The 25645-nt window shown below is 47.3% G+C and overlaps 1 protein-coding gene across 4 annotated transcripts in view; it reads left to right on the forward strand.

The window, feature by feature from the left end:
- The window catches only part of ZRANB3 (zinc finger RANBP2-type containing 3), a 2038675-nt gene that overhangs the window by 1189294 nt on the left and 823736 nt on the right, over positions 1-25645 (forward strand). For all 4 annotated transcript variants that reach the window (XM_069616553.1, XM_069616555.1, XM_069616554.1 and 1 more), the window contains one exon: positions 506-658. In XM_069616553.1, coding sequence (XP_069472654.1) covers positions 506-658 — 153 coding nt within the window. The remainder of the gene's footprint in view (positions 1-505; positions 659-25645) is intronic.

Raw genomic sequence — 25645 nt, forward strand, 5'->3', positions numbered from 1 at the left:
CTGCTTAGATTCACATGCGACCCACCCTTCCTCCCCTCTGAGAGAAGGCGCATGGATGCTTGTAGTTTTATCTAATCTATCTTCTATCTGCTTGGATCATCTGTACTCACGCTACTCCTCATGCTACCTCATGTCAGGAAAAATACAATCTGAGGGTCCTAGATGCGTGAGGGATCATGGGTACAGTGGACGTCACACTAGGGATAGTATTACTGGCACGCCCTGTGTCAACGCCCATTTACGAGTTTCGGAAAACAAACTGTAATACTGCGCAGCTTCCACTAGATGTCGGCCTATGCACAGCATGTGAATCTAAGCAGATACAAGCATCAGAAATACGATTACGGTGAGTAATGTATTATATATATATGCTTATTAGCCAACAATGTTATCTCTTCGTGGTGATATTGCATGTATTTATTAACATGTTTTCACTTTTAAGTAGCTATTATTAATTCTAACTTCTGTTGGTGATATGTTTGCATTTGTGTCCATTGACCTACAGGCAAATGTCACAAGTAATGCATTAAATGGCATGAAGGAGAAAATACAAGCTGAAGAGGATGATAAAGAAAAATGGGATTTCTTGAGTTTTTCTAAATCATGGATCCCAAATGACAGTCTTGAAACCATCAAAGATGATATATTGTTTTCCCATGTAAGTTTTTTAAATGGAATCTCTTCTCATTAAATATGTATTATGTTTAAAGTATAGCAGTCCTGTCCAACACATTATTTCCTCCCACAGATTCCTCATCTTCTGAAATACACCTTTCTCTCCGCTCTTTGTCATTGTCTCTTGTAGAAAGTTATGTCATCTCCATATATACTGTGAGCGCCAGTGCTATTTCATCTGTTCTTTTTTTCATACTGCAATGTGCATAACAGCGGTGCAGAGAAGTGCTGGCACTGTCTCCCTAAAAGTATTGCAGGAAATCCCTGCTGAAGAGTGGATGTTGCCCCCATACAATCAGCTGTGCTGGCACATAGGTTACTGCCAAATCAAAAGTACAGCAGTACTCTGGAAAAGTGTTGCTTCTGTTCTATTGAATTAATGGCATTCCTGATGGCAAGTGATGAAAAGCCCCATTAAAACTTTTCAGTCTGCATAAAATTGCATTACTGTTCAATAACTGTTCAATTAAAGTATAGTAAAGCCTCTGCGAACTGCTCTACATTCATACTATTGTCCAGTTGCCCTGCTGAGCTGTGTTTTGAGTACATTATGTAGCGTACTCGGCACACCCTAAATAAAGTAGTGTATAGGTATGATTAGGTACATTTTCTAAAGATATAGTTGGGTTTTCAAAGTACTTCAAGGTGCGGGGGGAGAGAGAGGACTTTTTTGGCACGTAGGCCAGTAAATATGCATGAATTTAAATAAGTTCCCAACTTGGGAATTCCAGTCCCCCTGCACACTATCTAGGGCTAGGCGCCAGAGTATTTCTGTACTACAGTGTAGCATTAGATGTTGGTCCTCATAATTAGTCACATCATAATCTTGGAGAAATATTGGTTCTCATGTGTTTATGGATAAACCAGTTCAGTAATATAATCAAACATTGCAATTATTATGAAAGTAAATGTGATTTTTTTTTTTGTTTTTTTATTATCCAATTTCCATTTTTCAATACAAGGAAAAGGAAAAGGAAAGGGGTTCGGTCCCAAAGCATTTCGAGATTGACTCTCTTCATAAGGCAAAATGTTCATCAAAATGTTCTAAAAACATTCCAAAAAGTAGCTTTTATCAATATTGTTAAATAACCAATTAATTGTATAATGTCATTGTGTTTACATTATGTGCTGTTTGCTTAGGGCAGATGCTTTACCTAATGTAAACATAGTAACAAATTGGATGGTGTGAAAAACACTTAGTGAAATATGTCTTAGATCCTCAAAACGATGAGAGATGCTGTTGCTTATCTACCTTACCTGCCTCATCTGTTTGCTGTTGAATTGTTCCTTGCCTATGCTTCTAGGTAAGAGAATCTCGAGTTCTAAAATAGACTGTGGTCTATTGGAATGCTTGTGGTGTTATGTCTAATACCAATACTACATATGATGTTCTAGAGATCTCAGCCTAATCAAATGGTAAGTGTAAAAAAAAAAAAGGATCTGCAATAGAAGGTGAATTGGGGGTGGGGTGGGGATTTGTTAGTACGCTTGCACATAAAGGCTTGAGGCCAACAAAGTAGAGTTAGGGAAAGTGACTTGGTACACAGGGGCCGGAGCTGAAGAACCTGTTTGACCTGAGAATTTATGGATCCTGGTTGCGTGATCTGTGATGGCTGGACCGTGTGGTCTGACAACTGCACCTAGAGCAGTGAGCCCTGAATGAGGAGAAATGAAAGACCTTGTAAAACACACCAAGGAGAAGCATTGTGAGTTAGCTGGTGAGGCAAACCAGAAGGAGGGTCAGGTTGACCTTGAGTTGAGTTACACTTTTAAAAAGAAATAAACTTTGCGGAGTTGAGGTTCTTTGGAAGGGAACCCTGAGACTTGAACTACATGTGTTGTCTTGAGGCAGGAGCCTCAATACTCCTTTTACTTTGTGAACTGTGTTGCTTAGAACTTGGGGAAGGGAACCCTGTGGATTGTTTAGAACTGTTACTTTGAGCGTGAGAAAGTTAATCTTTAGACTTCTTGTGGAACTTTCTTGCACTTGTGGAGGGGGAGCTGAAAGAATGCTGAGAGCTGGAAGAAGCTCAGAACTTTATGTTGAGCACCGTTTATTTTGTTAGTAACACCCCTACACATTGGTTAGCTTTAGTTGAGGGCAAGAATAGGTTTTGGACATAGATGGATTCTTAAGTTGAACTCTTTGACTCAGACTTTGCTTAGTTTGTTCAGGTGGGGAAATACCACCTTAGCATAGGACAAGTTAGTCCTTCTACCATCCTGCCATTTAAGTTAACAGACCTCTTTTATTTGAATGTTGATGCTTTCACACTGTTTTCTTAAGATTGTGAATTGTTTTAATGTCTTGTAAATTGGCTTTTGCTGTGTTGTATATGTTTTTTGTGAAGTGCTCTGAAGCTCTTGTTGGCCATGTTTGTGCTATAGAAAAGGTTTTAATAAAATAAAAATATCCACATCCTCTCACCTATTGTTAAGGACACTGGTCCTCTGCTCTGTGAATAATATTACAATGTTTTCTATGCATTTTTTTTTGCCAATAATGCATAGTTATTTAATGTAATTTTCAATAAATACAAATAAGTACTAAATGTTTGTATTATATCTAATTCACTTTTTAATACTTTTTTAGTTTACAAAAAATGATTGGTTAATATGCATATAGTTTTTGTTACATAATATCTGATGTTATTAGCTCTCTGAGTTAAGGTCACCATGATATTTAATGTTAATATACTTGTTTTATAAATGTATTGAGATATTTTTATTACCTTCACGTTATTAACTCTAATTGTAGACTTTAATATTTTGTAGGTTTAACCTCAACTCTTTTGGAAAAAACTTTTCCAATAATTCCCACTGTATTTTTTTACAGTTCTGTAATTCTTTATGCAATGTTTTAAAGTAATATTACATTTTGTAAATTATTCCGTGCTATAATATATTTAATGGAAATATATTAAAATTGCTGTAATTGTATTTTGTATTTTATGTAGTTGTGTAAAATCGAAATGATTACTATTTGTGAAAATGTAAATTACATTTTTGTGACGGCCTCCACATTGGCCCTTACAGCCGTCCCCGACCCCCAATGTTAAGAACCTTTGAAAAAGTCACATTAAAAAAAATGTACATTTCAAAAATTCCATTTCAATTTCATTCATGTATAATAGCTTTTTGAAGAAATATCTAAGAAAGATTCTCCAAGTTATAGTATAAATCCTTTGATGTACTTTTTCAATTCTTTTTCTGCATATCATTATGAAAATTGGCAGAAATTCAGAAAATATGTAAAGGTTGTCTGATGAATCAGATGGAACCATCACTGTTTTCCTGGGGGTTTCCTCGTCGCATGTGGCCAGGGGAAGGCAGCTGCTACCTGATCCAAGGGCAGCTATATGAGGGAGGATCACATGGGAGGAGACAACCTCTGTGAGGGACTAGTGATATCCACGGATGAGACATTGTATTCTTCTTTTCCATTTCAGGATGAATCTCTCATACACAAGACCCCAATGGCCTACTGTGATTCCTTTCCTGCTCCCTCAAAGGAGAGTTCTGAATTTCTTTGTCTAACCTTCAAACCCACCTTCAAACAGTAAGCTGCACCCAGTCCCTGTTAACGTAATTCCTCACATTAGTTAAGAGGAACTACCATTCCCAGAAAAACCCTGACACTGTGATGAGCACAAGGAAGAGGAATGGAGGAATGCAGAGCAGAGGAGGTCCCCAGCAAGGCAACGCTCTAGTTTTTGGGAGCATGCACCTGTGCCTGGGATGTTTAAGACAAGATCATCCAAAAAAATGGCAGACTGCTGGTGGAGTGGACTGCAGCTCCTCTGTTACTGTAGGACCAAGAAGAGGAAGTTGGAGCCAACCGGCTCATACGTTGAGCAGTAGATGTCTGCACAGAAAAGATTCCATGCAGGAATCACAAAAGCAGATACAAGGCTCCTGGGTGTTCACTGGTGGAAATAAGCAAGAAGAAACGTACCGTACACCTGCGAGGAGAGAAGCCCAGCCGGATGGACGGGAATACAGGAAGTTAAACGCTTAACAGTGCAAAGGAGAGAGAATCCAGCAGCTGTCATCGACTGGCTACAAACGGACCTAGAAACGCCAGAAAGAGCCGGTAAGTGCATGCAGGGACTAAGGGAACACCGGGCGTATTGGCGAACACGCTGTATGTTAAAATTTGAACAGACCAAGTTGGATGAAAAGAGGAATTTGTTTATTAATGTTGAAACTAAGAAGTTAAAATAATATTTTCCTTGGAAGGAAATATTTACTGGACATTGTGAATTAACCCACAATGCTAAGGTGGTGAATGATTGGAAGTGTGATCAAAACACTAGTGAGACAATATATTATGGACTAAAGGAAATAGCCAAGAAGGCTAATGTGGTGACCGGACAATGTAAATTAACCCACAACGCTAAGGTGGTAAATGATTGGAAGTATGAGCAAAACAGTAATGAGGCAATGTAATATGGATTAAAGGAAAAAGCCAAAATGACTAATGTGATCAAAAATCAAAGGAGGGGTTGCAGAGTCATGCAACTACAAGATGCCCTCTCAGGAGAGTATGCCAGATATCTGCAAATGTGTGAAAACAAGAAGCTCTAGCAGGAGAGTATACCAGGCAATTACAAGTATGTAAAAATAAGAAGTCCAGGCAAGAAAATATGCCAGGACATTATAAGTGTGTAAATACAAGATGTCCTGGCAGGAGAGGAACAATAGGTGTCCCTGGCAGGAGAATATACCAGGTAATCACAAGTGTGTGAATATAGGGAACGTAGGATATCCGGTAAGTAAATATACCAGGTATCCTGACAACCCAAAAAGGGCCGAAATACCTATATGATTTGCTATTGATCAAAAGGAGAGACCAGATCTGTTAACAAGAAATTGTGAAGAAGAATCAGGGTGGGGGGGGGGGGCGTCCTTGGATTTAGGAGCAATATCCTAGAAAGCCTTAATGTTGGAGTTATTTATTCCTTTATTAACACTTTTTGAAACCCTGAAGGCCAAACACCCTTTTCACCTTAATATGTATTTCCTTGGAATGTGATGGTCAGAATCGTACTTTGGACACAGGACGGTTTTGTTTTGGACATTCTGCCACTGGCACATTTTTTGTTTTGAGTTTAGGTAGGGTAACGCCTCTAGCACAGTGAAAGTGAGGCATTTTCCCCAGCCCCTTTTTCTTTATCAGTAAATGTCTTTAGTCAAAACCATGTTTTCTGTGTTCAAGTTTCATTCCTGACCCTTAACAGTAGACTTGCATGTTATAAATATTAAATATATATTTGGAACTTTTCATTTGTTTTATTAATCTTTTTATTGAATGGATTGAAATTTAGTAAATGTACGTAAAACGTCTAATTTATGGTGCATTTTTAATGTGCACATTTTGAATATTGCTTGTTTTTAAATGTGTTTTATTATTACTAACTTTACTTGTGTTTGTAGGATTTATTAAGTAAAAACAATATATTTTGAACATAGTTTGTATTATAAGCATTTGTGATGTTGGTGGGTTTTGATTGATTTAATTAGTAAAAACTGTTTTCACTGTTTAGCATTTTCCTAAATTGGTATGAAGTGCATTTGTGTTTGGTGTATTGCTTTATTCGTGTTTAAAGTTATACTTTACAAATACAATTTTAAATGTATAAATGAAACTGATTTGCTTATGTAGTATAAGTAATTACATTACAGAGCTACATATGTTGGATTTACAGTTTTAAAGTATATGATTTTCTTGTGGCCGTATTATTAGTTTCTCCAGCATGGGGTCTGGCATGGATTCACATGTTCATGAATATTCCCTGTCGTCAGGCTGGGAATCCTTGGTAAAGAAAAAATCAGTTTTAGTTCTGAACTGTCTTTCTCCTAACAACCAATCACTGAGCTCTGGTTCTTACTGCCCCTAGCCAATGACTGCCCTCTACCTAAGCCTCTCCTCTGGCAGCTATCTTCAGATTTTTACTGCACGTTCAAGTGTTGGGAGTCCTTGTGTTTAGCTCTCAAGCCTTTACTGCATTTGTTCACTTTTTGGAAGAGTATTGCACTATTTTTCAGTCAATTGGGTCTTGTGCTCCATCGATCAACCTATCCGATTAATGGGGACCCGTTTTCGGATTCTTCAGCGCCCTTCAAGGGCTAATTTTGTCAAGTTTCTTCGTGTAGGCTTCCAGAAGATTCGTTCAGGCCTACGCTGCGTGGACCATGTCGGAGGAGAAGGATTCAACTCCCCTGTTAATGATCTGCTCCAGCTGCGGCTCACGGAATGTCTTTTCGGACGACGAGCATTCTGAATGCCTTTACGCCTGTACCCAAAACACAAGGTGGAAGATTGTGCATTTTGCCACGAGATGGCCCCTTGCACGATGAAGGATCGGCACAGGCGGCTCAACGAGTGGTTACAAGCCAAGGCCCTTGTTCTGGGTGGGTCCCAGTAGCATACCTCTCCCAGTCCCAAGAAGGCTGAGCAGGCTCCTAAGACCTTTGAGGGTGCCCCTCCCGCGGGGGTCCATCAGAAGGCTAAGCACCGGGAGTCCACTGTCACTGGAAGCGCCTTTGCGATGGGCTGCTGGCACGTTCAACGTCTCCAGACTCCGTCACCAGAGGCCCAAGTCCGTCCTACCGGAGAATTCAAAGGGGGATCGGGACTCAGACCCTCCCCCTAAGGAGAAGGCGAAGCAGAAAAAAGGCTCCGGCTCTGACCGTGAAGGCCCAGGAGCACCCGGCGAAGGCCCAGCCTTCCATCGAAGGGGTGGTGGCGTCTCTGGGGAAGGCCGCCAAGACGGTCCCGCAGGACGCGACCCCTAAGACCAGGGTGTCCCTTCCTCCTAGGAGGGAGGCTGCATTCCGCCCCATAGAGAAGACCCCATAGAAGGGGATGCCAGTCATCACCCGAGACCACCTCTGCTGGAAGCAAAGAAGGGGAGGTGCAGTGGCCCTCCAGGGTACAGATATCTCCTCTGAGGAGGAGCTCACTGGTCTACAAACCATCCAGGAGGAGTGTAACATAGGGAGTAGGCCCTACGACGAGCACGCCGATGAAGGTGACGATGGCGAGGACACTGTTGAGGAAGAGCAGCATGGCGATGGGGGCCTGGGCTCACAGCCGTTGCCCCAGCGACCTATTCCGCCTGCACCTCAGCTGCCATCCCCACCTCAGGTACCGCCTAGAGACCTTTCGGTGGACATCCTCTCGGCACTGCATACGCTGGTCTCTGAGATTCAGACAAGGATGCCTATTGTGCCGGCAGCCCCACCCGCGGTGCCAGCGCCGCCCCCCAACCTCCCACTGTGGAACCCCCGGCCAAGAAGAAGAGAGTACACCCTCCATCTCCATGCCACCCTTCGCCTCTGTTGCCCCGTCTATCCCCCACGGGGTGAGACGGATCCGGACACAGCGATGGCGGGCACGGATGACGGCAGTGGGTTAGGGGACCTCCCGTCTCCGCCGCCCAGATCTTCACCGCCGGATGAAATTGGCTCGTTCCACTCGATTTCCACCATCAGAACTTTTTCAGCTCGCTCCGGAGGAGAAGGAGGGCTTCCTATATCAGCGCAGGGAGGCAAAGAGGAAGACCATACTCTCGGTCCCACTCCTGGATGACATTTAGGACAAAGATTTGTCTCTCATGAAGAACCCTTCCACGGCCCCGCCAAAGAGGGATCGCCTTGAGAAGAAGTACAGGGTGCCAGACTCCTCGCCCAAGTGCTTACCGGCCCAGCCTTCTCCGGACTCTGTGGTGTCCGCTGCGGCCAGGAAGAAGTTCTCGGGTGGTTCAGCCTCGACGGCCTCCACCCCACCGGACAGCGAGGGCAGGAAGTTAGATGCCATTGGACGACGGGTCATCTATTCTGCAGCGACTGCCATCAAGGCCACGAACGCCCTCGCCATCATGGCTCGTTACGACAGGGAGTTGTGGTTCAGGATCGCTCCCATCCTGGACTTCCTCCCCGACGAGAAGAGGTTGGAAGCGCTGGAAATTCTACAGGAAGGTGAGGTGTCGTCAGACCACGCCATCACGGTGGCCACAGACCTCGCCAATGCAGGATTCCGCCAGATGGGCAACAGCGTTTGGCTTCGTCGTCGTTGCTGGCTCAAGGCCACCAACTTTTGACACGACATTCAGTCGAAGGTGCTGGACATGCACTTGGATGGGGACAATTTGTTCGGGAAGGCTGTGGATGAGTTTCTCCAAGCCATAAAGACAGACACGGAGACGGCGCGTGCTTTGGGCACTCTTCAGCAACGGAAGCAGCCCTTTTGGACGTCCGGCGGCAAGTCCCCCAGATCCTCCAAGGGGTTTGGCAGGGGCTCCTCTTCTTACCGCGAGTCCTCCTGTTCTTCGACCCAGCAAACCAACAGGGTCCGCTCCAAGGCTTTCGGAGGAAGACGTTGTCGTCGCCAGGGTCCCCAAGGCGGCCCTTCGACGTTCAAGCAGGATTGAACCAGCCGCAGCATCTGGCACCCCGGTGGGAGGCCGGCTGTTGAACTTTGTCAGCGTGTGGAAGACCATCTCCACTGACCGTTGGGTGCTGGACGCTCTTGCCCACGAACACACACTGGAATTTCAACTAAAGTGTCTCTAAATACCACTGGTGGCCCGGCAGGAGAGCCACGTCCCTCAGCTGCTGCCAAAGAGGCTCCGGAGTGTACTCCAGGTACTACCTCGTCAAAAAGAAGACCGGGGGCTGGAAGCCTATCCGCAACCTTGTTGACTAAATAAATACATCAAGTCCCAAAATTCCGGATGGTCACTCTTCAGCATGTGCTCGGACAGCCGGAAGAGGGGGACTTCCTGTCGTCACTGGACTTACAGGATGCATACTTCCCCATCCACAAAGGGCACCGCAAGTTCCTGCGTTTCGTGGTTCAAGGGAAGCACTACCAATTCAAGGCCCTTCCTTTCGGATTGAAGTTGGCGCCAAGGGTCTTCACCAGGTGCCTGGCGCCAGTGGCGGCGCAGCTGTGACTACGGTGGGTTCATGTCTACCCTTATCTGGACTACTGGCTCATCCGGGCCAGCTCAAGAGAGATTACTGTCGACCACATGGTTAGGACCATTCGCCTTCTGACGGATCTGGGGTTCTCGGTGAACTTTGCAAAGTCCTGCTTGACTCCATCGCAGGATGCGCTGTTTCTGGGATCCCGACTCAACACAGTGTTGTGCCTGGCGTCTCCATCGGAGGAGAGGGTAGCAGCCATCTTGGGCAAGGTACAACGGCTGTTGGCCCTGAAGATCTCCAAGGTGAGGTCCACCAAGTCGCTGCTCGGCATAATGTCATGCATCTACCTCATTCGGCTGTGCATGCTACCGATGCGTCCCCTGCGGGAGTTCCTCGACGCTCGTTGGAAACAAGTGTCAGGAAGCTTCAAGGACAAGATTGCACTCGACGAGAGCTTCCATCGAGCGATACAGTGGTGGGGAGTTTGCGCTTATTTGTCCAGGGGCACGGATTTCCAGACCCCACTGCACCAGGAACATCACGACAGACACCTCCCTGGAAGGATAGGGAGCTCACACACCAGAAGTCTTCGCGCAAGAGGCCTGTGGCAACCAGAGAAAAAAACGTTGCACATCAACATGTTGGAGCTGCGGGCAGTGTTTTGGGCCCTCAATTCTTTCCTTCTGTCCCTCAAGGGCAAGGTGGTGCAGGTCTTCACGGACAATACCACCACAATGTTTTACATAAGGAAGCAGGGGGGGGCACCAGGGCCTCAGCGCTCTCCAAAGAAGCGCAGGACCTATGGCACTGGACTGTCGTCCAGGGGATGTTCCTCATCCCGTTTCATCTGGTTCACCGTTTGGTCCTGTGCACTGAAGATCGACCGTCTACGAGTCAAGGCTCCACAGGTGCTGCCATATTTGCTGTCGTTGGCCAAAGCGGGACTGGCCCATGCCTCCATCAAGTTTCATCTGGCGGCTATCTCTAGCTACACCAGATCTCCTGGACGTCATCGTTATGGTCTCACCGTCAGGTTAAGGAGTTTGTCAAGGGACTGTTTTGTTTGTTCTCGCCGGTGAAGGCTCCAGCCCCAGCGTGGGAACTCAATGTGGGGCTGACTAGGCTCATGGGCCCTCCATTCGAACCTATGCAGACAGTTCCACTGAAGTTCTTGTCAGCGTTCCTTGTTGCCATCACATCTGCACGTCGAGTGGGTGAGATTCAGGCCCTGTCCTGTAAGCCACCTTATTTGATATTTCACGACACAAGGGTGGTGCTGCCGACGCACCCCTCCTTCATGCCTAAGGTGCCGTCGGACTTTCATCTAAACAAGCCCTTGGTGTTGCCTGTGTTTTTTCCGACACCTTCGTCGCTGGCCAAAAGGACTTTGCACTCACTGGATGTGGCTAGAGCGCTGAAGTTCTACGTGGACTGCACAAAGAGTTTTCAGAAGACGTCAGAACATTTCGTGAACTTTGGTCCTGTGAACCATGGGAAGGCCCTCTCCAAAGCTTCCATTTCCAGGTGGCTCTCCGGCTGCATCACCCATTTTCACCGGTTGGCAAACCGACCGTTGCCTGGCCGTCCGAGAGCCCGTTCGACCAGAGTGATCGCTGCAACTACGGCATTCCTGTCTGGTGTGCCCCTGCTGGACATCTGCAGGGCTGCTATGTGGAGGTCGACGCACACCTTCACGAGATTCTACTGCGTCGACAGGGATTCCAGGGAGGAGTCCAGAGTCAGCCAAGCAGTGCTGCGCAACCTGTTCGCTTGAAGGTGAGCCTGGTGAGGAGGTAAGAAATGCTTATGTTGGGCCTTTGCCACTTTCCATGGTGTACTGCTATGTATTCTTCATGAGCATGTGAATCCATGCCAGACCACATGCTGGAGAAGGAACAAGTTACTTAGCTATAACTGTTGTTCTCCAGCATGGGTCTGGCATAGATTTGCATGCGAACCCTCCCGCCTACCCCTCTGCCGCTCTTCTCTTGGTCCTACTTCCAATTTACGTGCTACCAAATCTGAAGATGGCTGCCAGTGGAGGGGCTTAGGTAGAGGGCAGTCATTGGCTGGGGGCAGTATGACCCAGAGCTCAGTGATTGGTTGTTAGGAGAAAGACAGTTGAGAAATTAAACTGAAACTGATTTTTTCTTTACCAAGGATTCCCAGCCTGACGGGGAATATTCATGAGCATGTGAATCCATGCCAGACCCATGCTCGAGGACAACAGTTACAAGTAAATAATGTGTTCCTTACTGAAATGGAATGTTTTATGTGTAGTAAATGTGAGTATGTACAACACATACTTTTAATGATATAACCCACATACATATGTTTATTAACAGTTTCAAATAATGTGATTTGTTTGGGCTGGATTTATATTTGTCAATCAAATTCTTTTATTTTGGAAATATACACATTTGATTTTAATACATTACTTACTAATAAAAAGCAACGGCCAACATTCATGAAAAGGTGAGTAAGTACAAACCTAGAAGTGCAAATATTTATTTACATATGTAAAGTCTATTATAAAAAAAATTATGGTTTTAATAAATTTACTTTTTTAAGTATGTCTTAATTGATGATACTTACATTTTTGCAGGCGACTAGCAGCATTTTTCTCCTTCTGCTATTATTTTCCCACATTCTAAACAGCCTACAAAGAATGAGCATACTCTGGATCGATATTTGGTGAAGTTGGAAGTGACACAGAATCACAAACTTGAGTTTTTTTGGGGACTTTAGATGGTACAGTTTCATGTAATTTTTCTATTTTCTTTTAGTTTGTTTTTTGTACTAACTACAATGGAACTGGGTTTTGTATTGATGTATTAAAGTATGTTTTATTTCTATAAATATTTTGAAAATATATCTGCTCATATATACTTTGCGTATGTGCCACTTTGCAGAATCTCCTCAATTATATTTTTGAGGGTTACCCTTTTTAAATTTGCTTTGCAGATGGTGCAAATTACTTGATTAAAGTTGTGTATATCATTTAATGAAGACGTTTCAAAGTATTCCCAAATCCAAGACCTTAAGTTGACAAATGGAATTTTTGATGTTATTTTTTGGTGTTGCTAATAACACTGTTTAAAAGGCTTGTATGAACGTCAGTAGTAGGAATATATCATGTTTTGTCACTAATTGAACTTTCTGATCATAAGTTAAAGAAATACCAGTAATCAGTAAATTATCTTTTTTCATTTTGTTGACCTTGCCAGTTTTACTTATTAAAATACTACTACCTCAATACCTCTAAAACGGAGGTTCTTTTCTTTCCTGCTCCCACTATTGCCTCATCCCTCCTGTCTTCTTCTTTAGACTTTGCCCCTTCTATCATTCTCATTTCTTCCTCTGCTCACAATCTGGGTGTCATTTTTGATTCTTCTTCCTTTCTCACTACCATTCTATTTCCCCGCTCCTGCCGATTTCATCTCTTTAATATTCACAAGTCTCACTGATTTCTTACCTTTAAGCCTGCTTATTTCTTCTCTAATCTCTTTTCTGTACCTTTATTAGTGTTCTTCTCTCCTTCTTTGTCTCCACGCATATCAAATGGCCCTTCTTTGTTCCATTTATCACTCTTCGGTTAACATTCTTTGTAGTCTTGCCCCTCGTGATTCCATCTCTGCTGCTTTATTTTCTCTGTGTTTATCTTTTGAATCCTGTCTGCATTTTAATTTTCTGTCTTGTTTTCAAATGTTGCTATGGTCTAGCCCCTCCCTATCTGTCATCTCTGGTCTCTTTCTACTCCCCACCACGTGTCCTCCATTCCCATTCCCTTTTGCCCCTTGTGTCTCTGCTTGTTTTCGCTCATTTTTGTTTCTAGCTCGTAAGAACTGGAATCTTCTCCCACTGTCTTTACGCTCCATTTCCTCTTTTCTCCTCTTCATATCTCACTTGAAACACTTCTTCTATCTAATGAACTCATACTCCTTTTTATGCAAATCCATTGTACAACATTAACTTCCAAACAACCATTGGGTCCAAGATTTCGCCACACACAGGAATCACAGTACATCTTTGTCATCAGTGTCACTACAATTGTATAGGGTACATATTAATCAGATTTCAGCAGTTTACTGGGCATCCTCCCACTTTCCCCAGACCTTATTGGCTTTCTCCAGGCATCCTCTAGCCGTATATACCCGCTATTCCATCGCTATGCATAAGTCCACATCTGTAAGCCATTGTGCATGTTCCGGAACAATGTCAGAGCGCCACAGTTTCACAATATTACGTTTAATCAGTGCTGGAGTAGTAGAAAAAGCAGTTTATCATAGCGCGTCATTGACCCCTCATCCTCCACACCCAACATTAGCAATTTAGGATCCCTAGGAACAGTACAACCCAGGAATCTCGAGAGTGTGTCACAGCATTGTTGCCTATATCGCTTTATGTGAGAGCAATTCCATAATATATGGAAGAAGGTACCTTCCTCCCGATGACAGCTTAGGCAGTTAGGGTCTGTAGTTCTTCCCCAACGATAGAGCTGCCACCCTTGGATAATATATTCTGTGCAATATTTTAAGCTGTATGAGTCGGAGTCTGAATGATATGGCCGTCGCCCTTGGGTACATCAGGATTGCAATCCAGTCTTCCGGTAGTATAACTCCTACATTTCTCTCACATTTGGACTTCAAGCTCACTAACTCAGGTGTAGCAAAGGAGGTAATGGCATTGTACATCACAGAGGTGATTATGACATCTATACAATCTAAGACTAGGTATCTCTCCATGGGAGTGCACTCTGCCATATTGCACAAGGCAGGGACATGACATTGTATTGCGTGGCATAGCTGTGTGTGTCGGTATTGCTCAGTATCAAGGAGATTAAACCTGGCAACCAGGTTTTCGAAAGGCACTAGTTTCTCACCTGTGATTACATCTCCAACTTTTGTAATTCCTGCTGATATCCAGCTTTGCCATCTCGGGAGCTTGACCACCTCAGAGAGATTCCTGTTTTGCCATAGTGGTTGTAACAGGGTGATTTTCCCGTCCCAGCCAATCTGTTTGTGTGCCTCTGCCCAGATTATCGTCAAGTGAGATGTCATGTTTCGGGGGGCAATATTATTAGTTTTCTAATAAAGGGACTCCAGTGGGGTTGTTTTTGCTCCCCCTATGGTGTCGGCCCTAATATGCGGTAGTGGTATGCTCCATGTAGCATATCATTTATTGTTGCCATTTGACTTGCCCAAAAATATGTCTGCAGGGGCGGCAACCCAATGCCCCCCTCCCAGATGGACCGTTGCAGGGTGTGAAGTGCTATTCGCGGGGGTTGTTGTTCAATTTCAATAGGCGAAAGGTGTACTGTCGGAGTAAAAATCATATTTTGACTGAGTGTTTTTTAAATTAATTTTAATTTAATTTTATGTGTTTGGCATGAGGAATTAAATTGATGACGTGTGGTACAGGTAGCGCCAGTAGTAATATTGGGAGTATTAAAAAGTATATTTGTATTTTCACTTGTTTCTTTTAAAGAACTTGTGTATATGGAAGGAAAGATTTCAATTGGTTCAATAAACATTTTTCGAGGGGATTGGGTCCTCCGACGTATTCCATATCTATGACAGGTAATGTCCACAGCTGTGCTGCACGACGCCCGTAGCCTCAGTTCTGTTTTTTCCGCGAACGTGTTCACTTCGTGAATCTTGGTACGCCTCGACTCTTTGGAGTTTGTTGTATTCTTCTCGGTTCCTTTGAACCTGTTCGGTTTTTGTGAAAACCTGTTTGTGTAATGATGTCTACCTCGTCTTCCACCCCCCGTCCGGGCTTCACGAAATGCAGGGACTGTGGGTCCAAGATGTCGGTCACAGACTCGCACGACGCCTGCCTCTGGTGCCTCGGGGACGCCCATGATACGGACGACTGTGTCGACTGCCAGTCGCTCACGGCCAAGGCCTTGCGAGAGCTCAAGAAGTTGTCGGTAGGTCGGGTGTCTAAGCCCCGGAAGTCGAGGTCTACGGGGCTTTCCATGGATGACTCAGGAGGCGACTTCGTCGGAAGTCCAGTGGGTCTCCTTCCAGGAGTCGGTCTCGCCACTCCTCTGCCTCTTCGAGGCATTCCTGGAAGTGCCGGCATCGGTCGCCTTCCCCGTCCTCTTCTGAGGACTCCGCCCATCGGCGGGTCGCTTATCCCACCATGCAAGCGACACCGGAGGAATGGGCTTCCTTCGGGAAGAAAATGTTGGCGATTCTCGAATCGCAGGGCACCGGTCCGTCCGCGCCTCCGAGTGGGGTCGGTCGGCACCGGTCAAGAGACACCGCCTGTACGCCTTCGGGCTCGGGTGGTCGGCATGGCTCGCGGGAGAGGTCTCGCTCGGACAAGGGTAGCCGTTCTCGCCATGCCCGTTCCAGGTCCCGGTCCTCGACGCGCTCGAGACCGCGGGATCCTGTGCCGTCTTTGAGGAAAACGTCGACGCCTGTGGCGCCGAGGTCATCGACGATCTCTCTCGAGGCTCCGCCTCCGAGGGGGTCGTCGACGCTGTCGGCGCCTAGGTCGTCGAGAGACACGCTCGGAGCTCCGGCTTCGAGGCCTGTGTCGACGCCGTCGATGCTGGCGGTGCTGCAGCTGACGTCAACGCCGATTCTCTTGGCGCCGACTCGTTCAGCGTCCTCAACGCCTTTCGAGGCGGTGGTGTCGGAGGGGCCCCGTGGTGTGGGGTTAGCCCCTAGAAAGGCTCTGGCTAAGGTCAGGCATAGCTTTGGTCCCCAGGTGTCTTCCTCTCACCGCCTGGAGTACATTTCAGAGGGTGATGAAGGCTCTGATGAAGGCTTGGTTCCGGTTATGGTGCCAGATGAGCTTTTCTCGGGCCATAGCCAGTTTGATGACCTGAGGCAGTCACTGCATGATGCCAGTGGACTGGACACCTCTCCGGAGGTGGAGTTTTGTAGGCCGGAGCCTGGCTCTCATGCCGATTCTTCGTACCGGCGCCTTATGTCTCGGGTCACTGAGTACTTGGGATGGTCGGCTCCCCCAGGGGAGTTTGTTCAGGATGATCTCACGGATATCCTTGATCTTGGTCCCCCCACTGACCCGGTACTGCCGTTTCATATGGATCTGCAGAGAAGGATGGTGGCGGCTTGGACTGCTCCGGAGAGTCTCCCGGCAGTGGGCAAGTCTTTGTCGCGAAAATACTGTCCAGCCAGTAGCGACCCCTGCTACTTGTCCAGGCACCCCACTCCGGAGAGTTTGGTGGTGCAGGCGGCTACGGAACCGGCAAAGCAGGCGTCGTAGCCTACCATCCCTCCGGATAGGGACGACAAACGTTTTGATGGCTGGGCAAAGGAAGTGTTTTCTTCTGGGGGTATGGCGCTTCAGGCAGCCAACTCTGTATGTGCCTTGTCTCGTTTCACACACACTCTGTGGAACTGTGTTGCATTAGCGGCTGAACATATTCCCGAAGGGGACGAACGGGATGGTTTCCGTGCTATGGTTCAGGATGGCAAGGATGCCATGTGTGAGGCCGTTCAGTCGGGTTTGGACATGGCAGATTGTTTCAGCCGGTCCATGGCGGCGAGCACCATAATACACAGGTTTGCGTGGTTGCGGAAGTCTGGCTTCGCTCCTGATGTGCAGTCCCGGCTCCTCAACATGCCCTTTGACGGTGAACATCTTTTTGGCAGCAAGGCTGACGAGAGCCTTGAGAGGTTGCAAACCTCCAAAGCTGCAGCAAAGTCGTTGGGCGCTGCAGTTCGGCAACCTCCGCCTTTTCGTCCTAGGGGACAACAATGGAGGGGAGGTTCCTTTCGCTATTACTCGTCCTTCAGTAAAGCGAGAGGAGCTGTCAGTCGAAGAGGCCACCGTAAGAGTGCCAGAGGTGGAAAACAGAGTACTCGAGATGCCAAGGCCGCTCGGGCAATTGCCTCTTTGCCCTCAGGCAACGCCGCAGCCGCTACCACTCAGTCATGAGGCCAGGTCCCATGGTTCGCCGGTTGGGGGAAGGCTGGCGCAGAATCTTGTAGAGTGGCGTGCCATTACTACAGATGTGTGGGTTCTGGAGATCATAGCCCACGGCTACTGTCTTCCCTTTCGGCAGAGGCCTCACGACAATCCACCTGGGAACCTCTCTTTGGAGAGTCTGGATCCGCTCCTTGCGCGGGAAATTCAAGCCCTGCTGGAGAAAGGCGCCATAGAACTGGTGCCTGTAGCGGAGAGGAACAAGGGATGGTATTCCCCTTATTTTTTGATTTCGAAGAAAGACGGGGGATTGAGACCCATCATGGACTTGCGCGGTTTGAACAAACTCCTGAGGAAGGTCAAGTTCAAGATGGTTACTCTCTCTCAAGTCCTCCAGGCCCTTCAACTTCAGGAATGGTTGGTGTCTCTCGACCTCAAGGATGTTTACTTCCATGTGCCAATCCATCCCAAGCACAAGAAGTACCTGAGGTTCGCGGTTGGCGACTCGCACTTTTAGTTTTGGGTCCTGCCGTTCGGATTGACCTCCGCCCCGAGGGTTTTCACCAAGCTCATGGTGGTGGTGGCAGCGCATCTCAGGAAAGGGGGGATTCACGTCTACCCCTACCTGAACGATTGGTTGATCAGGGGGAGCTCTCCCGGGCAAGTCCTGGATCATCTGTCCGTCACCTGCCACTCCCTTCACAGGCTGGGCTTCTCCCTCAATTTAAAGAAGTCCCATTTGATGCCAACACAGCGGCTCGAGTACATCGGAGCAGTGCTCGACACATCCCTGGGGCTGTTTTTTCCTCCCTAGGTGAGGGCTCTTCACATTCAGCAGATGGTGCACAAGTTTCAACTTGCCCAGACTCTCCCTGCGTCCGAGTTCTTGAGACTGCTCAGCCTCATGGCATCCTGCATTCTTCTGGTGCCAGAGGCCAGGTTGCGGATGAGATATTTGCAATGGGTACTCAAGCTCCAGTGGTCTCAGACCTCCGTAAGGATATCGGACCCTGTTCAGGTGCCGCCCTCAGTCGCCCTGGACCTTCTGTGGTGGGCCATCGAAGGCAATCTGATGAAGGGGGCCCCATTTGGCTGCCCTGGCCGGAGGTGACGATTGTGACGGACGCATCCCTCACGGGATGGGGAGCTCATGCCAACGAGTTGACAGTGAGCGGTCGTTGGTCTCCGTCGGAGTCCAGACTCCATATCAATCTGTTGGAGCTGAGAGCCGTCAGGCTAGCCCTGAAGGCTTTTCTGCCGACTGTGAGAGGAAAGAGTGTCCTGATTCTAACGGACAACACGGTGGCCATGCACTACCTCAACAAAAAGGGGGGGCAGGGTCACTTCCTCTGTGCAGGGAGGCGATGCAGCTCAAGTTCTGGGCCATCCAGCAGGAAGTTTCGATCTCGTCTGTTCATCTGGCCGGAGACGACAACGAGACGGCGGACGCTCTGAGCAGGCACAGCACGATCTCTCATGATTGGGAGCTGGCTTAGGAGATTCTCCTGGAGATCTTCGCCCTTTGAGGGACCCCTCAAGTGGATCTCTTCGCCTCCAGTGTCAACCGGAAGTGCGAAAGGTTCTGCTCATGGGAATTTCCTCCAAAAGGAGCCTTTGGAGACGCGTTCGTGGTGGAGTGGTCATTCCCACTGCTGTACGCGTTTCCTCCAGTCCCCGTCATCCCGCAAGTACTGCGGAGGTTTCGGAGGTTCGGTTCCCGGATGATCCTCATTGCTCCGGCGTGAGCCCAGAGGACGTGGTACCCGGACCTTCTCGACTTTTCCATCTGCCCTCCACGTTGTCTTCCCTACCGAGACGATCTGCTCTCACGGGAGGGGGGGTCAGGTTCTCCATCCAGAGGTCGGATCCCTCAACCTTCACGCCTGGCTTCTGAAAGGTTGAGGTATAAGGATTGGGACCTCCCTGAAGACGTGATGGAGGTGTTGCTCTCGCCGTTGGCGGAAGTTCTGCGACTGGTGCAGAGTTAAAAATGTGGATCCTTTTGAGTATGACATTCCCATGGTTCTGTCTTTTTTGCTTTCCTTGGCCCACAGGGGCTTGCAAGTGGTGACCATTAAAGGTTACCTGGCGGCGCTGTCCATATTTAAGCGCTCGTCTGAAGAATGTTCCTATTTTAAGATTCCTTTAATTTCTCAGTTTTTAAAAGGGCTCACTAATGTGTTCCCTCCGTCACCTTTTCTGGTGCCCAGTTGAGATTTGAACCTTGTTCTTAAGTTTCTTATGGGTGCTCGGTTTGAGCCTTTGCATTCTTGCCCTTTGAGACTGTTGACTCTGAAAACTGTGTTTTTGGTTGCAGTTACTTACGCTCGCAGAGTGAGTGAGTTACAGGCACTTTCAGTTAAGCCACCCTTCACTGTGTTTCATAAGGACAGGGTTGTCCTTAGAGTTCGTGCTTCCTTTCTTCCGAAGGTGGTTTCGGAATTTCATTTGAGCCAGAAGGTTGTTCTTCCGGCGTTCTATCCTCCTCCACATCCTGGTAAGGAAGAGGAGAGGCTCCATAGGCTTGATCATAGGAGAGCGTTGAGCTTTTATATTTCGCGCATGTCCCGGGTCAGAGTGGACGATCAACTTTTCATTGGTTACGCTGGAAAGCGTTTGGGACAAGCTGTGACGAAACAGACTTTGTCTCGTTGGATTATTTTCGCTATCTCCGAGTGTTAACGCTTGGCAGGTAAGGACCCTCCGACTGGCTTGCGGGCTCATTTTACCAGGGGAGTGGCTGCGTCTACTGCCCTGCAGAGGGGTGTTCCTATTCGTCACATCTGTGATGCAGCCACCTGGGCTTCGGTACATACTTTTGTACGTCACTACTCCCTCGATTCCATCCGAGGGCAGGATCTGGCCTTTGGCAAGGCAGTCCTTTATTCCGCAATTTGATTGGGCATGCTAAATTTGTGTTCTAAATTCTTTTCCCACCTCCTTGCTTGGTACTTCTTTGGGAGTCTGTCATAGATATGGAATACATCGGAGGACCCAATCCGCTCGAAGAACAAGTTACTCTCTTACCTGGTAACGTTCTTTCAATGGGATGGTCTGACGACGTATTCCATATCGCTCCCTCCCTACCTTCCCCGCTGCAGAATTTCTTATGCGAATGCAGCTTGCGGTCCGCAAGGCCTTGTGTGTCTGACTGGCAGAAAACTGGTGTCACACGTTCTGGGGGAAAAAACTACAACTGAGGCTACGGGCGTCGTGCGTCCTACTTATCACATCGGGTGACGTCGGCCGTCGGAGGAGGTCTTCGGGGATGGCGCATCGATGTCATCAACGCAGGGCGCAGACGCCTAAAATTTTCCGAAGCAACACAGCTGTGGACATTACCTGTCATAGATATGGAATACGTCGTCGGACCATCCCATCGAAAGAACGTTACTTGTTCTTCTTTCTGTATTAACTTGATGTTTATGAAATATATCTTATACTAGTTATCCTGTAACATTTCCAATAGCTGGTACAGCTGTAATGTCCTCAGTGTATTGTGAAGACATGTTTTTCTTCTGCTCGCCAGTGATATGTTTGCTTTTGTGTTCCTTTTTTAAAGAGTGTTTGTGGTGTTTTCCTTACGTTTTGTTCCTATTACAGCTTTGTTTCATGCTTGTTTTTTCCAGCTGAAATTCAATAACAAGGGACAATTAAGCTTATTAAATGACAATGGGCCTCATTATGAGTCAGCCGGTCCGGAAACAACTGTGGCGGTAAATCCGCCGCCATCGTTGTTTCCGGACTGGCTGACAGGCTGATTCCGAGTCCTGCAGGCGGGACGTGGGAGTAACACCACCCGCCTACAGGCGGACATGGAAACACTGGCTCCGTCATAGACGAAACCAGTGTTTCCATGGTCCCCATCCCCATGGAGTCCTAGGGGATTTACAGAATTCCGCCTCCAGAATTACTGGGTCACCGGGGTTGTTATGTCCCGGTGATTCCGGCAATCACAGAGGCGGAATGGTATACATTTGTAGGTTAATGACAATGTAATAGTAACATTGATACATGCATTTAATAGAGTAAAATATGTGATATGTTAAATGTTTAAATCAATAAGTGACGCATTAGAAGATAATGTTGCCATTACTATGCTTAAGCGTAAGTTTACAAGCTGCACACTATATTTAATGTGTATACGTTTTGTTAATTGTATGCTGATGTGATACATACTGTTCAGCGTACACATATGTTAAAGGTGTTACACTTATTTAAATATATAGATGAGAGCAATTTAGTCTGGCACACTTTGCTTGTGAGAAGGTATTATTATTTTAGGCAGGGGCATAGCCTAAATGTGCCAGAATTTGCAGCTATATGACTCATCGTAATGTCTATACTCCATTGATTTAAATCAAATTTGGTTTCCTAAAGCACCCTCGAGAACTTGAATTAGCCCCTTTCATGGTATCTGTTAAAGGTTGTACTGTTTACCGTACACGCCTGTTCATCTTAATTTTAAGGACAATTGTTGAATATTAAATGTGTCTACTGGATAGCTATTTAGTGAAATTTACCTAAAACTATAAAGTGTTTGAAGCATGTAAAGTAAATAGTACGCTACTAAATGCATTTGTATTTGCATTTCATATATATTGCTATATAGCATTGCAAAGTAACACACTTGTTGTAACAATGCAGCGTATGAACTCGTTGAACATCTAAATAGTATGCTATGATATGATATGATATGGCATTTATAATGCGCCTATACACAAGTGTTTCAAGGCACGACGAGGCAAGGGAGGGGAACAAGGGGACAAACATCGATCCTACTAGGCCAGTTGTCATTCAGATCGCGCAAGTGCGTGGGAAGGGAGGAAAGGAAAGTGCAGTACATGGGAGTAGATAATAACAATAAATAAAATAAATAGCGGCCGGCAGGTGCAAGGGTAACTGCAGACATCAGCTATCGAGGTCTGGTGGGGGGACTGTAGGGATACAGAACAGTCGCCGAGTGCGGGGGTTGACAGGTGGGCAGTGTAGGTGTGCGACGCTGGCAGGAGAGGGACCTGGGCCCGGGATCAGAAGGGTGTCCAGGTAGCCAGTGCAGTACAGGTTTCAGCCAAGAGGTCTGCAGAGGAGAGGAGGCGAGAAGGCAGAAGCAACGAGAAAGGTTTTGAGGTGCTCCTGGAACCGGAGATGGTTCTCCTGAGGTTTAAGGGAGGCTGTTCCAGAGGGAGGCGCCAGCCGAGGAGAGAGCTCTACTACCAACTCGTTGCTTGGAGAAGCGACTGACCATGAGGGAGTTGGAGGCAGATGAGCGAACAGCTCGAGAAGGAAGAATTTTAGGAAGAGCGAGTTAGAGGTATTGAGGCCCCAGACCCCAGAAGGCGTTGTGGACAATGCAGAGGGTTTTGAACTTAATCCCTGCAGCCACTGGGAGCCAATGCAGAGATTTCAGTCCTGGAGAGATATGATCCCGGGGCTTGAGGCCAAGGTCACGTCTCGCAGTCCTGTTCTGGATGAGTTGCAGAGGGCGGAGAGTAGAGGCAGGAAGATTTAGAAAGTGGCTGTTGCAATAGTCCAGCCTAGAGAGAACCAGGGCTCTGGAGACAGTGAGCTCCTGGGGGAAGGAGAGCAAAGGCAGAATACCTCTGAGGAGGTGCAGCTGGCAGTGTGACTTCTTGGAGATGTCAGAGATGTGAGGAGAGAAGGAGAGTGTGGAGTTGAAGATGACATCTAGGTTTTTGGCTTTGCAGGTGGGAGCGGGAAGAGGACCAAGAGTGGCCGGCCAGAGAGCAGCAGGAAAGGAGGGAGCGGGTGTGCCGATGAGGAGGATCTCAGTCTTACTGGTATTAAGGCAGAGGTCATTGGAGGCACACCACTCCTGGATAGCAGACAGAGAGTCAGAGATGAGGGAAGGAGAGGAAGAGGTAGAGGCTAGCCTTAAAATGAGCTGGGTGTCATCCGCATAACACTGAAAGTTGGGGCAGAGAGCAGCGATGCGGTGGGCAAGGAGTGCCAGGTATTGGTTGAACAGCCAGGGAGAGAGGTTAGACCCCTGGGGGACACCACCGGTAGAGAAAAAGGTGGCAGAGAGGAAGGACCCAAGTTGGACCTGGGAGGGTCGGTCAGAGAGGAAAGAAGTCGGCCACGCAAGAGCCTGACCAGTGATACCCAGGTTATCAAGGAGACGGTTGAGCAGGATGGCATGCTTGACAGTGTCAAAGGCAGATGAGAGATCAAGCAGGATGAGGACACAAGAGGTGTCAAGATTGGAGAGCAGATCTTCATGGATGTTCAGGAGAGCAGTTTCCGTGCTTCTGGCAGCTCTGAAGCCAGACTGATGGTCATGAAGGCAACCAACAGATTCAGTATGGAGATTAAGCTGGGAGACGGCCAGTTTCTCCAGGAGCTTGCCCAGGAAGGGAGGGATGGAGATTGGGTGATAGTTAGCTGGGCATGAGGGATCGGCAGAGGGTTTCTTAAGAAGGGGGTGCACAAGGGAGTGCTTCAGGGGGGATGGGAAGACTCCGGTGGCGAACATATAAAGTTGTATTTGTAGTTAATACTTATTATGATATGGCATTATTAAATACGTAACTAAAAGGGTAGGTTTTATTGTTTAACAATGTTCCCTGTGATGAATCCTACTGATTGCTCACAGAATCCCAGTCTAAAGTTTCCTCCCAGGTGGCCCGGGGAAGGCAGCTGCTAGCTGGTCCTAACCCTGTGTGGTATTAACCGGGTGGATCACCTGGAAGGAGAAGGCCACCAAGGGAAAAGGATACTCCGGTAGGATCGACGCAGTATTTATCTTCTTCGGAGAGTGAGGTTTCTATAATACCAGAATACCTAATGGCTTGTCATAGTAAGGGTTCCCTTCACAAAATTACCCAAATTGTCAGTGGTGAAAACCCTTATGGTCAACATGGGAATGATATATGTATGGATCAGAGAATCAATACCACTATGTCTGATGGTTATAATTCCACCTTAGGTTTCAATTCTAAAACCAGGAACCAACCATTAATTCCTTTGAAAGCCTTCCTTCAAGCCCATTCCATAAATCATTAAAACAGAGTGCATTATATCGCTGATGGGCCGTATTACAGCCTGTAAAATGAACTTAATACCGAGATTTCTGTACGCTTGCTCCTCACTCCTGGTGCCGGTTCCGGCGCCAGCCCTTCAACACCTACAGAATAAAATGCTGCAGTTTATTTGGAGCTGGAAAAAACCCAGAATCCCTAAATCCACGATGCTGGGCAGCGTGAAACTCTGTGGCCTCGGGGTCCCAGACCTACAGAAATACCAAATGGCGGCTCAGCTGTCCTGTATCCAATCCTGGCAAATCCTTACCAACCGCCCTAGGTGGGTGGACCTCGAACAGGCGCAACTACCCCTCCCACTACGCTTTCTCCCACATATCCCCCCTCCGGAACGGCGACGGTGGCGGAATCTTATGGCGACCACCAAACACACCATTTCGGTAAGGGACAAGGCGTTGAAACAGAAGAGGATCCCGACGGGGCTCAGCCCTCTCTCCCCTGTGTTTATGAACCCGACCTTTTCACCTGGTCTGTCTGCCTGGAATTGTAAGTCCTGGATTGCAGGAGACCCTGGGACAACTCTTTGAAGGGGGCCAACCCTGCACCTTTGAACGATGTAAAGAACTCTTAAGGATCCAGGAACAGGCTAGATACACATACACCCAGCTGCGCCACTGGTGCACCCATCCACAGACTCGCCAGGCAGCTATCCGCCCCCCCACAGCCATCGAATTGACCCTTAATGAGCTCCCACCCCAAGGGAGAATCTCCACTCTATATAAACGCCTCCAAACGGATTTCTTAACCTCCAAGGCTCGGTATATGGCCCTATGGGAAGCGGACCTGGGCTGTCCGATTGAAGACCAACAGTGGGTTGACATCTGGTCCCGGGCTCACACCTCCTCATCCTGCATCACAAACAGAGAATGTGCCTACAAGATCCTCCTCCGTTGGTACTACCCTCCCCTAAGACTTCATCACATGAACCCCACACTCGACCCACAATGCTGGAGACAATGCGGCCAAATAGGCTGCTTCTTCCACATGTGGTGGTCCTGCCCCAAGGCTCAAACCTTTTGGAAACAATGCTCAGCGACAATAGCAGACATCACTCAGGTGCGACTGCCCTT

The sequence above is a fragment of the Ambystoma mexicanum genome, chromosome 9 (assembly GCF_040938575.1).
Source record: "Ambystoma mexicanum isolate Mex_15411 chromosome 9, UKY_AmexF1_1, whole genome shotgun sequence".
NCBI lineage: Eukaryota > Metazoa > Chordata > Amphibia > Caudata > Ambystomatidae > Ambystoma > Ambystoma mexicanum.